This window comes from Carcharhinus amblyrhynchos, chromosome 23, assembly GCF_965287045.1.
Source record: "Carcharhinus amblyrhynchos chromosome 23, sCarAmb.v2.hapA, whole genome shotgun sequence".
Classification (NCBI taxonomy): domain Eukaryota; kingdom Metazoa; phylum Chordata; class Chondrichthyes; order Carcharhiniformes; family Carcharhinidae; genus Carcharhinus; species Carcharhinus amblyrhynchos.
The window spans coordinates 2249293-2263012 of NC_137346.1; the positions used below are offsets into that span (position 1 = coordinate 2249293).

A 13720-nucleotide genomic window follows, 5' to 3' on the forward strand; every position below is an offset into this window, starting at 1 on the left:
TCCCTTTTTACCTCATGATTTTCTAACACAGGTTCAGTGTCTGAAAACTGGTAACCCTGGGATTGGGACTGGGATTCTCCAACCTTACCCCTGCGACTGGGATTCTCCGACCTCGCTCCGTGGCTGGGAATCTCCGACCTCGCTCCAGGGCCGGGATTCTCCGACCTCGCTCCGTGGCCGGGATTCTCCGACCTCGCTCCGTGGCCGGGATTCTCCGACCTCGCCCCGTGGCCGGGATTCTCCGACCTCGCTCCGTGGCCGGGATTCTCCGACCTCGCCCCGTGGCTGGGATTCTCCGACCTCGCCCCGTGGCCGGGATTCTCCGACCTCGCCCCGTGGCTGGGAATCTCCGACCTCGCTCCATGGCCGGGATTCTCCGACCTCGCCCCGGGGCTGGGATTCTCCGACCTCGCCCTGTGGCTGGGATTCTCCGAACTCGCCCTGTGGCTGGGATTCTCCGACCTCGCTCCATGGCCGGGATTCTCCGACCTCGCCCCGGGGCTGGGATTCTCCGAACTCGCCCTGTGGCTGGGATTCTCCGACCTCGCTCCGTGGCCGGGATTCTCCGACCTCGCCCCGTGGCTGGGATTCTCCGACCTCGCCCCGTGGCCGGGATTCTCCGACCTCGCCCTGTGGCTGGGAATCTCCGACCTCGCTCCATGGCCGGGATTCTCCGACCTCGCCCCGGGGCTGGGATTCTCCGACCTCGCCCTGTGGCTGGGATTCTCCGACCTCGCCCCGTGGCCGGGATTCTCCGACCTCGCTCCGTGGTTGGGATTCTCCGACCTCGCTCCGTGGCTGGGAATCTCCGACCTCGTCCCGGGGCTGGGATTCTCCAACCTCACTCCGTGGCCGGGATTCTTCGACCTCGCTCGTGGTTGGGATTCTCCGACCTCGCTCCGTGGCTGGGAATCTCCGACCTCGTCCCGTGGCCGGGATTCTCCGACCTCGTCCCGGGGCTGGGATTCTCCGACCTCGTCCCGGGGCTGGGAATCTCCGACCTCGCCCTGTGGTTGGGATTCTCCGACCTCGCTCCGTGGCCGGGATTCTCCGACCTCGCTCCGTGGCTGGGATTCTCTGACCTCGCCCTGAGGCCGGGATTCTCCAGTCCCGCTGCTGTGAATGGTGATTTGGCTGAGTGCCAAATTCTCCATTCTCGTTGGCAGTGGCAGTGAGACGCGAAGGACTGGAGAATTCTGGCCTGAGTTCCCGACAAATTTCAGATCCCGCCGGATTTTGGAGGCACAGGATATCCAGGGAATAAGTTTCTTTTTCTTATGTCTTATGAGGAAAGGTTAAACAGGCTGAGACTCCACCCATTGGAGTTTGGGAGAATGAGAGATCTCTCATTGAAACCTAAGTGATTCCGAAGGGGTTTGACAGGGTGGATGCTGAGAGAATGTTCCCCATCGTGGGAGAGTCTCGGACCAGAGGGCACAGTCTCAGAATAAGAGGACATCAATTTAAGACAGAGATGAAGAGAAATTTTTTCTCTCTGCGGGTTGTGAGTCTTTGGAACTCGTTGCCACAGAGACCCACAGAGCCCTTGTCCATATTTAAGGCTGGGGTAGATTTTTGATCAGTGAGAGGATTGAGGGTTGGGGGGAAAGTGGGAATGAGGAATATTGATCAGCTGTGATCCTATTGGCTGGCAGAGCAGGCACTCCAATCCTTCAGATCTTTCAAAAGTTTAAAAAGACAATAAATAATAGTAAAGAAATAACATCTGAAAAGTATTAAATAATGATATAAGTAAGGCTGACTCGCAGCCATTGCTGAATCCAGATTGTGGGTCAGGCAGATCAGCACAAGGGATCCTTTGGAGTGTGGAGAAAGTCTGGCACGTGGAGACGGTATGGAGATTACCATGCCCCCATGACAACGCAGCACCCAGCCAAACAGTCCTGGTAAATAACAACTCAAATCAATAAATAGCAACTTATAAAAATGTCCAGTTTTTGGACATCTCTGGTTTGTGTGAGCTGGATTTGAGATTTTGTACCTGTGTTATTGGGCTGATTTTAATAACTTCTACCATAAAGATTGAAATCGCTGCCATTTCCTTCGTTCCGATTCTAATTTCTCCCTCTTGTTAATTTGTAAGTCCTGCTTTGCTAGTTTCCAAAATTTTCCCAATTTTCTGGCCTATCATTAATCATAGAATCAAACCGTGTAGGACAAGCCCTTTGTCCCACTGGGTTTGAAATGCCCGTTCCACCACCGGCTCAGTGGATTTCAATCAGTTCATGTCCACGGGGTGAGTGTGAATCTCATTGCCAGAGGGACAGGGAAAGTCAGAGGTTCTGATCTCGTCAGTCAGAGCCGTGATTTTAGGGTTTTGCCGGATCTTGTGCCCCCCCCCAACCCCACCCCGGCTGCCAATCCTGCCAACGGCAAAACCGGGCTTAAGATTGCCTCCTATAATTCTTAAAAGTTAACTGTTCTTCAGCTTAAAGGAAAGACACATTCCTTATAGAACTGTCTTTTGTACTGATCACATTCAACTCTGGTTTATAGCCCACTAGTCTTTCACGATATGCAAGTTAAATCTAAGAATGCTTTCTCAGAACATGGAAACAGGTCCTTTGACCCAACTTATCCATGCCGTCTTTTTTTTAAAACCCCTAAGCTAGTCCCAATTGCCCACATTTGGCCCATACCCCTCTATACCCATCTTACCCATGTAACTGTCTGAACACTTTTTAAAAGACAAAATTGTACCTGTCTCTACTACTACCTCTGGCAGCTTGTTCCAGACACTCACCACCCTCTGTGTGAAACAATTGCTCCTCTGGACACTTCTGTATCTCTCCCCTCTCACCTTAAACCTGTACCCTCTAGTTTTAGACTCCCCTACCTTTGGGAAAAGATACTGACTATCTAGCTGATCTGTGCCCCTCATTATTTTATAGACCTCTATAAGATCACCCCTCAGCCTCCTACACTCCAGAGGAAAAAGTCCCAGTCTATCCAGCCTCTCTTTATAACTCAAACCATCAAGTCCCGGTAGCATCCTAGTAAATCTTTTCTGCACTCTTTCTAGTTTAATAATATCCTTTCTATAATAGGGTGACCAGAACTGTACACAGTATTCCAAGTGTGGCCTTACTAATGTCTTGTACAACTTCAACAAGACGTCCCAACTCCTGTATTCAATGTTCTGACCAATGAAACCAAGCATGCCGAATGCTGCCTTCACCACTCTGTCCACCTGTGACTCCACTTTCAAGCAGCTATGAACCTGTCCCCCTAGATCTCTTTGTTCTATAACTTTCCCCAATGCCCTACCATTAACTGAGTCAGTCCTGCCCTGGTTCAATCTACCAAAATGCATCACCTCACATTTATCTAAATTAATTAAACTCCATCTACCATTTGTCAGTTCACCGGCCTAATTGATCAAAATCCCATTGCAATCCTAGATAACCTTCTTCACTGTCCACTAATCTTGATGTCATCTGCAAACTTACTAACCATGCCTCCTGAATTCTCATCCAAATTATTAATATAAATGACAAATAACAGTGGACCCAGCACTGATCCCTGAGGCACACCGCTGGTCACAGGCCTCCAGTTTGAAAAACAGCCCTCTACAACCACCCTCTGGCTCTGTCAAGAAGCCAATTTTGTATCCATTTAGATACCTCACCCTGGATCCTGTGAGTTTTAACTTTATGCAACAACCTACCATGCGGTACCTTGTCAAAGGCCTTGCTAAAGTCCATGTAGACAACATCAACAACACTGCCCTCATCTACCTTCTTGGTTACCCCTTCAAAAAACTCCATCAAATTTGTGAGAGATGATTTTTCACTCACAAAGCCATGCTGACTGTCCCTAATCAGTCCTTGTGTCTCTAAATGCCTGTAGATCCTGTCCCTCAAAATACCTTCCAACAATTTACCCACCACAGATGTGAGGCTCACTGGCCTGTAGTTCCCAGGCTTTTCCCTGCAGCCCTTTTTAAAAAAAGGCACAACATTCACCACTCTCCAATCTTCAGGCATCTCACCCATGACCATCGATCATTCAAATGGGTAAGGACAGCAATCCCAGAATGCACCACCATTTATGTGTGTTACCAACTTTTCAAAGTTTCTCGTGAACGAGGTAATTATGTTAATCTTTATTTCCAAAAAAAGAAAAACACTGGTGAATTCATGTTATCACGTGAGAGAATGTTGTCTGTTTCGAATTAAAGTGGGAGCTATTTTTATTTAAGTTTCCATATACATGTCTGTACACACAGGATGTTGGGGAAAATGGTTAACATTAGCCCATAACCATTTTCTCAATTCTAAAGTATTATGTCCTAATTATATGAATTCTATCTAACATTTATATTTTACCTAATTATTCATCTATATCTGTTGGACTCCTATCTTTTTGAATGTTAGATATGCTGCTATCTTCAGGTCTCAGCCTGTTTCACAATGACACTCAGGTTAGACACGTTTATTTCTACCTGTGCTAATAATCCATTCATTTTCTGATGAATGCTGCACATATTCACATTTACAGTTTTTCACTCTTCTCTGGCCTTGCCACTGAACTCTATAATTTGTATGCTTTGGCCCTTCCTACCAGACTCTAGTTATCATTACTTAAATCATTACCCTGCTCTGGCAGCTTGTTACCCTTTGATTTACTTCATATTTGCTCACACCCATTATTTAGTTTAAATCCCTCTCTCCCGCCCAAGTTGTACAATTCGCCAAACCACTGGATCCAGCCCAGTTCAGTGAAGTCCACCCCAATGATTCAGCTCCTACTCCCCATACCCCCCGCTCCCCACTGGTGCCAGTCCTCAGTGTATCGAATCCCATATCTCCCACACTAACCTTGGGGCCACATGTCTCCAATTCAATCATGGCTGAGGTATTTCTGCTTCTTAATTAGTCCTTCGTTGGTCAAATTCCCCACACAGAATCTTTCTCCTAGTCCTGTTTACATGCTTGGTATCAACACAGCCACTGCTATTGCATCCTTCCCCTCCCACTGTAAGGTTCCTCCCCAGCTTGGAGCAGTTGTCCTGAACCTTAGCACTGGGCAGGCAACACAGTCAAAAAACAAAATTCCAGCACAGGAACAGGCCCTTCGGCCCTCCAAGTCTGCACCGACCATGCTGCCTGACTTAATTAAAACCCCCTACCCTTCCGGGGACAATATCCCTCTATTCCCATCCTATTCAGGTACTTGTCAAGATGCCCCTTAAAACTCACTATCGTATCCACTTCCATCACCTCCACCAGCAATGGGTTCCAGGCACCCACCACTCCCTGTGTAAAAAATCTGCCTCGTACATCTCCTTTAAACCTTGCCCCTTGCACCGTAAACCTATATCATTTGGATTCATACTCTTGGTTGTACTGATCAGTGTCTATCCCGGATTTTACTGTCCCTGATGACCACTACATTCCGAGAAAGTCTTCCTACTTGAATGACTTCCTGAATCACGGTGCCCCCTGGCTCACCCCTCCACCCTGCAGTGTCCACTTTGAATTGATTTGATTTATTATTGTCACACGTATTAACATACAGTGAAAAGTATTGTTTCGTGCGCGCTCTACAAAGCATACCGTTCACAGAGAAGGAAACAAGAGAATGCAGGATGTAGTAAGCATAGAACGAGTGTAAAAGAATTAGAAGGTGCGCTGGGCACAGCATGCACCTCGTTCTGGCACCATCCTGGGTGAGGACTTTCATCCAGGTGACACCGTGGTACAGTGGTTAGCACTGCTGCCTCACAGCACCAGGGACCCGGGTTCAACTCTGGTCTTGGGTCACTGTGTGGAGTTTGCGTGTTCTCCCCATGTCTGCATGGGTTTCCTCCGAGTGCTCAGGTTTCCTCCCACAGTCCAAAGATGTGCGGATTAGGTGGATTGGCCCTTAGAGTCGGGGGGAGAAGCAGGGTAAATACATGGGGCTAAGGGGATAGGGTCTGAAAGGATTGTTGTTGGTGCAGACTTGATAGGCCGAATGGTCTCCTTCTGCACTGTAGGGATTGTATCCCACCAGCGGCACGGTGGCACAGTGGGTTGGCACTGCTGCCTCACAGTGCCAAGGACCTGGATTCGATTCTCGGCTTGGGTCACTGTCTGTGTGGAGTTTGCACATTCTCCCCGTGTCTGTGTGGGTTTCCTCCAGGTGCTCCGGTTTCTGCATACAGTTTGTAAGATGTGCAGGTTAGCTGCATCGACCATGTTACATTCTCCCTCAGTGTACCTGAACAGGCGCCAGAGTGTGGCGACTAGCGAAGTTTGACATTAACTTCATTGCAGTGTTAATGTTAGCCTTACCTGTGAATAATAAATAAACTTTAACTTGAAGCTGCGACAACCTCAAACCGATTGGGCAATTGCAAAGGCTGAGGCTGTACTTTCTGAATCACTATACTCACCTCGCTGACAGTCACCCCCTCCCGTCACTGAGCAGTTAGTAAATCGGAGGACCCTATCCTCAGGGATGTGACTGTTTCCTGGTACACAGTGTGCAGTTTACCTTCCACTTCCTGCTGCATCGCAGTGTCTGCAGCTCAGCCCAAGCCGTTAACATTAAGTACAGATGTGTTTGCCCTGGATCACAGTGCTACTCGCGCTCTGCCAGCAGAACACATCACCCACTGTATGACCATTTATTACTTTCTTCATTAATTTATAATTAATAAATCCACCTGCTGCAAATGGGTTTTACTATTGCAGTAACTGTAAACCTTACAATCGCATTGAAATGACTCAAGTAAAATTCTCACTGACCAATAATGGAGCTGCTTCCTTTGTTGCAGTGAATTTACTCACGCAGCTCATTCCCAAGCTCAGTCTCAGCTGCACTCAGTGAGAAGTTGCTGCTTTTGCTTCTTTATGCTGGGTGAAACCTGCAGAGCTGACTCAGCACACTGGCTAGAGAAACTCGTTCAAACTGCCGACCTACCGATCTAGACCCTCAGGATGACGCTGGGCAGTTGTCTGCATGTCTCTGTAAGGAAGAGTTCCTGGGTTCTATAAGATGACAGCACCTCTATGCTCATGGTGTCCATAAAAAACCATAGAACCATAGAAAATTTACAGCTCAGAAACAGGCCATTTGGCCCTTCTTGTCTGTGCTGAACCATTTTTTGTCTAGTCCCACTGACCTGCACTTGAACCATATCCCTCCACACCCCTCTCATCCATGAACCTGTCCAAGTTTTTCTTAAATGTTAAAAGTGACCCTGCATTTCCCACTTTATCCGGCAGCTCATTCCACCCTTCCCCCCCCACTCTCCGTGAAGAATCCCCCCCCTAACATTCCCTTAAAACTTTTCTCCTTCACCTTTAACCCATGCCCTCTGGTTTTTCACTCCCCTAGCCTCAGTGTCTAAAACTTCCTCCTGATCTGCAGGGTGTGCGGTGGGTAGAAGGTTCTGAGCCAGGTACAGCTCCTCACCATGTTTATAGACGGTGCTGAGATTGTAGTGAGCTTTAATATCCCACGCTGCAGTCTGACAGACACAGTGTGCAGAGGCTTCTTTAAGATAGTTATGAGTGGCTGGGGATTAGTTTGAAAAGTTCCAGGGTGACAGAATATGAAGCCATGACATTTCTAACATGGCGAGAGCGAGGAGTTTCTTTTCAGTGTTTGTACAACAAGTCTCAGGGTCAGCGAGGCTCCTGAAAGCAAAGGCTATTGGTCTGCCATCCTGGATGCAGAGTGTGCCAAGTCAATACTGAGAGACACCTATTGATGTGGGGGTGTTTGAAGGTCAGAGTTTTGTAGCCCTGGGGAGGCTCTGAGAATGCCTGTGTGAGTATGTTGAAGATCGCTGCGTGGTTTCCTTGCCAACACTGCTCGATGTCCTGGCAGAGGAGCTGATGATGAGATCCAGTGATCTCACTATAACACAGGGTAAACTTAGCGATAACTTGTCATGCTGGGGAAGTGTTGTAAAGCCTGCCTGTCCACAGCAATGGCCACCTGCTGTAAAGCCAGTCCTTATCTGACTTCCCACCATTGGCTGTAGGTTAGGATTAGGGCTCCCACTTTGGGAACCTGGCTGACTCGGAATCTGCATTTTGCAGGGTTAAGCTTTAATTGGATGGTACTGATTCTGTCAAGGACGAGATGAAGATGTGTATCGTATTCTTACACAGTACAACCCAAACAAGGAAGTCATCAAACAATGGTCTGGCAGGGCTGGTCTGCAGACAGTTTCTCCGTTCACTGCTGGAAAACCTCACTGCCCGTGAAGATTATAGAATCAAAGAGGTTTACAGCACGGAAACAGGCCCTTCGGCCCAACTTGTCCATGCTGCCCTTTTTTTAAACTCCTGAGTTAATCCCAATTGTCCACATTTGGCCCATATCTCTCTATACCCATCGTACCCATATAACTCTCTAAATGCTTTTTAAAAGATAAAATTGTATCTGTCTCTACTACTACCTCTGGCAGTTCGTTCTAGACACTCACCACCCTCTGTGGGGAAAAATTGCCCCTCTGAGGCATTTTTTGTATCTCTCCCCTTTCACCTTAAACCTATGCCCTCTAGTTTTAGACTCCCCTACCTGTGGGAAAATATATTGACTATCTAGCTGATCTATGCTCCTCATTATATTACAGATCTCTATAAGGTCACCCCTCTGCCTTCTATGGTCCAGAGAAAAAAGTCCCAATCTATCCAGCCTCTTCTTATAACTCAATCTGTCAAGTCCTGGTAACATCATCTTTTCTGCACTCTTTCTAGTTTAATAATATCCTTTCTATAATAGGGTGAACAGAACTGTACACAGTATTCCAAGTGTGGCTTTACCAATGTCTTGTACAACTTCAACAAGACATTTCAACTCCTGTATTCAATGTTCTGACCAATGAAACCAAGCATGTCGAATGCCTTTGTCACCACTCTGTCCACCTGAGACTCCACTTTCAAGGAGCTAGGAGATCCCATTGCCCAGATAATGGAAACAGTATCTGCCTATTGGAGATATGAATGTGGTTAGTTTAGCAGAATTCCCATCTAACAGGGTCTGCTAGAAGCCACAATTCACCCTGAGAATGCTGAACTCTTTCACACTGACCATGTTTCCTATCACCTGTTCCACGCTCTGCACAGAGTGATGAGGTCTGAACCTTGTCTTATTTCAATGCACTGGGTCAATGCAGATCCTGATTGGGCCATCTTATTCCACTGCAGTCACCATTATGGAAACCCATTTCCTGGCCTTGTCTGTAGGAGTTATGACATCCAGTTCCATCATCCAATATAATTCATTAACCTCTTTTTATTTCACAGTTATTGGTAATCTTTTAGAAGTTCAAATTGTTCATGAATCATGGAGTCTCACGTGATATATGTTCATGAATCATGGAGTCTGACGTGATATATGTTCATGAATCATGGAGTCTCACGTGATATATGTTCATGAATCATGGAGTCTCACGTGATATATCACTAGCAGCTTACTGTTGATGTCAAAGTTGAAAAGATCTTTGTACGCTATGATTTCTGGGGCCTGTACCTCCAGACCAAGCCGGGTTAGACCCAGTGTGATACTGTCCAGAAGACTGAGCAGTGGCCTTATGTTCTTGTCGATTATATGAAAGGTGAAGCTGCTCTGTGTTCAGTGGAGAATGGCCACACCTTCTGTGCGGATGGTTTGTCTGTCATTCTTCACAAGATCCAGCTGGGTACTGGGCTCCAGTGCTGCATCTGGGTCTAATTCCCACAGCATTTGGCTGGCCAATACAGTGCATTATTCTCCAGCCTTAATCTTTACCTTCAGAGTTGTATTGCTGCAAATCATATTCAGGATGGTAAAGATCTCACCCTTCTCTGTAATGGTGTTGATGTTCTCACAGTAGAGTGTTGTTGAAGGTTCAGTGGTTTGGTTGCTCTGTCTGAGCTTTGCTCCGAACCTCAGAGGACTGACCAGGTGCTAATGTTGTTCTTGTCAAAGGAAAGCTGTTGTGATTTCAATCTGCAGCATTTTGTGGAGTGATTTCACTTTCTACATTTGTCACAGTGTTTACCATTTGCCAAATATGCTGCTTTACTCTGAGAGTAATGACCACCATCGTTGGGGCAGATGTGCTCTGTACCTAAAAGACTTCAATTTCCCAACTAAACTCCTTGCTGCTTTTTACAGACAGTTAGTTTAGCATCAGATACGAATGGCTGTTGTAGTGTTAAATCCACCTTGCAGCAATTGCTTGAAGATCAGGTCATTGTGAACCCCACAGACTATTCGATCCCTGACTACCTCATTAGTAAGGATGCCAAATGCACATCTTTCTGCTAAAATTTTCAAAGTTGCTGCGCATGATTGTATTGGTTCATCAGATCTTTGCTTTGTAGAGTTAAATGTCTGCCTGTCGAATATTATGTTCTTCGCTGGCAGGCATGCATTTGTAAACATTAATAGAAGTATTTCACATCCTCTTTCTCCTTCTCCATTTGAAATACAAATGACTCAGATTGGGCAGTGTGGTGGCAGAGTGGTTAACTCTGCTGCCTCACAGGACCAGGGACGCAGGTTCGACTCCCAGCCTTGGGTCACTGTCTGTGTGGAGCCTGCACGTTCTCCCTGTGTCTGCGTGGGTTTCCTCCGGTTTCCTGCCACATTCTGAAAGACGTGAGGATTCGGTGCTATGACCTGAACAGGCACCAGATTGTGGTGACTGGGGGAATTTCACAGTTACTTCATTGCAGCGTTAATGTAAGCCTTACTTGTGACTAATAACTAAATTTTAACTTCCCGATGGTCAAATTTTATCAGGTTTTCTGTTTTGCAACACAGGGTGACTCTGTCTAATGATATTAGCACCACCTTCAGACAATTATTGTGAACTTTAACGATATAAACATTACATTGGGATTGAGTTTGGATATGACCTAAACAGATGGAATAGTCAACTTTGTGTGTTTGTTTCATCGATAAGGTAATCTCCCACCTCAACAGCTTGAAAACTAACCAGTTAGGTTGTTGTGAAAACATTTTTAAAAATACATTAAAAATATTACTGATTTAGGTCCATTAAATTTAATAAGGTGGAAGCTAGTACTTTTTTGGATGTATCTGATAATTCAGCACTGTAATATACGCATTGCTCCCTTTTAAATATGGTCCAGTAGTTTGCATTATTTTGATTGAAGACGAGTGGGTCGATGTGGTAAAGACCTGGAGCCCTGCTGCTAATATCTGTCAGTGGGTAGAGGCCCCGGGATCCCAGAGACTGGACACCGACAGCCTGTAACAAAGAACACTTTATTCACCAGCCTCAGCGACTCTGCACACACTGTGGGGAGAACTCCCGTGCTTTCCTCTCTAGTAACCGGATCACCACGTGATCCCTCGGTCTACATATTGGATCATGGCTGATCTGTGACTGAAGTCCATCTGTCTCCCATTTCCTAAACTCCATTGGATAACAAAACTTTATCGATCTCAGATTGAAAATGGCCAGCCGATGTAGCATCCTGTGGAAGAGAATTCTAAACTGCTACAACGCTGTGTGTGTGAAATGTTCTACAGCAGAAAGATCTGCCTCTAAAGTGACTCTCCAAACAGCAGACATTGTTTCTCCCCATTGACTCTCTCTGCCACCCTTAAATACCTGGAAAATTGGATCAAACTGCCCAGACACCTCGTCAATTGTCAGGAATGTCAGCCCAGGCTGTGTAATCTCTCTGTATAATTTAACCCTTACAGCCCACGTGTTATTTAAATTTAGGCTGCAGGCTCTCTCTGGCCTGTGAACCTTTCCTATTGTGTGATGCCCAGAACTGCTCACATCGGCTCCTGGTGCATTAACCAGAGCTGCAGCTAAACCATCTGTTTACCCCTTGTGTTCTAATCCATCAGATAAACTGACTGTATACTCCATCATTCCTCAGCAGCCTCCACTCTCCCTCACTATCCCTCAATCTTCCTCACTATCCTGCAATCTCCCTCACTATCCCTCAATCTCCCTCATTATCCCTCAATCACCCTCACTATCCCTGAATCTCCCTCACTATCCCTCAATCACCCTCACTATCCCTGAATCTCCCTCACTATCCCTCAATCACCCTCACTGTCCTGCAATCTCCCTCACTATCCCTCAATCTCCCTCACTATCCCTCAATCTCCCTCACTATCTCCCTCCCTCACTGTCTCTCTCCCACACTATCTCTCTCCTTCACTATCTCTCATTATCCCTCAATCTCCCTCACTATCTGTTAATCTCCCACACTATCTCTCATTATCTCACTCACTCACAATCCCTCACTCTCATTAACTCTCACTTTCCCTCACTCACTTTCACTCTCCCTCACTAACTCTCCCTCTCCCTCACTATCCCTCAATCTCCCATAGTATTTTTCACTCTAGCTCACAATCCCTCACTATCCTTTACTGTCCCCCAGTCTCTCACCATCCCCCACTCTCTCATTGTCCCCCATTCCCTCACCGTCCCCCAGTCTCTCACCGTCCCCCACTCTCTCACCGTCCCCCACTCTCTCACTGTCCCCCACTGTCCCCCACTCTCTCACTGTCCCCCACTCTCTCACCGTCCCCCACTCTCTCACCGTCCCCCACTCTCTCACCGTCCCCCACTCACTCATTGTCCCCCACTCTCTCACCGTCCCCCACTCTCTCACCGTCCCCCACTCTCTCACCGTCCCCCACTCTCTCACCGTCCCCCACTCTCTCACCGTCCCCCATTCTCTCACCGTCCCCCACTCTCTCACCGTCCCCCACTCTCTCACCGTCCCCCACTCTCTCACCATCCCCCACTCACTCATTGTCCCCCACTCTCTCACCGTCCCCCACTCTCTCACCGTCCCCCACTCTCTCACCGTCCCCCATTCTCTCACTGTCCCCCACTCTCTCACTATCCCTCAATTTTCATTATTATCCTTCCCTCACTAACCCTCACTATCCCACAATCTCTCTCTAGCTCCCTCCTCTGCTAGGTGTCACTAACACTCTCTTCGATCCATTGAAACTCATTAATCAGTTTGATATTAGACTGATCAGTGAAAAACTGAAACATTAATTTTTGATGAAATTGATTCATTGCAATTTACCAATTCCTCAGAGTGAAGATGTCATTAAAGTTCCTGAAGTATCGAGTAACCAAACATCTTTAAAGGTGAGTACATATATCATCATCACTGTGTGTAACAGGAGTGAGTATCCCAGCACTGACTGTGTGTGTGTGTAACAGGATGTCTCTGAACAGACAGAAAGCATTCTGTAGGGAGAGGGTGAACAGCCAGAGGCTGTGGTATAGAAAGCAGGAAGAGTGATGAGATCCTGCAGCAGCAGTTTAGGGAGTTAGATAGAAAGTTAAAAAGCAGGATCTCTCGGGTTATAATCTCAGGATTACTCCCTGTGCCCACGTGTTAGTGAGGCTCAGAATAGGAAGATGGTGCAGCTGAACATGTGGCTAAACAGCTGGTGTAGGAGGGAGGGTTTCAGATATCCGGACCATTGGAGTATCTTCTGGAGCAGATGGGATCTGTACAAGAAGGGTGGATTGCATCTAAACTGGAGGAGCATAAGGAGAGCCGGTGGATGTGGTCTTTCTTGATTTTCAGAAGGCGTTTGACAAGGTACCTCACAAGAGGTTATTGCAGAAGGTCAGGGGGCATGGAGTTGGGGGTAGGGTGTTAGCGTGGATAGAGGATTGGCTGTCAAATAGGAGGCAGAGAGTGGGTGGGGGTCAATGGGTGCTATTCGGATTGGCGGATGGTGACTAGTG

General features: G+C 47.1%; 1 protein-coding gene across 1 annotated transcript in view; it reads left to right on the forward strand.

Annotated features, from left to right (window-relative positions):
• Positions 1 to 13720, forward strand: part of serpinf2b (serpin peptidase inhibitor, clade F (alpha-2 antiplasmin, pigment epithelium derived factor), member 2b) — a 44030-nt gene that overhangs the window by 7576 nt on the left and 22734 nt on the right. The window contains exon 3 of the mRNA XM_080211041.1: positions 13055 to 13108. Within this exon, the coding sequence (XP_080067167.1) occupies positions 13055 to 13108 (54 nt within the window). The remainder of the gene's footprint in view (positions 1 to 13054; positions 13109 to 13720) is intronic.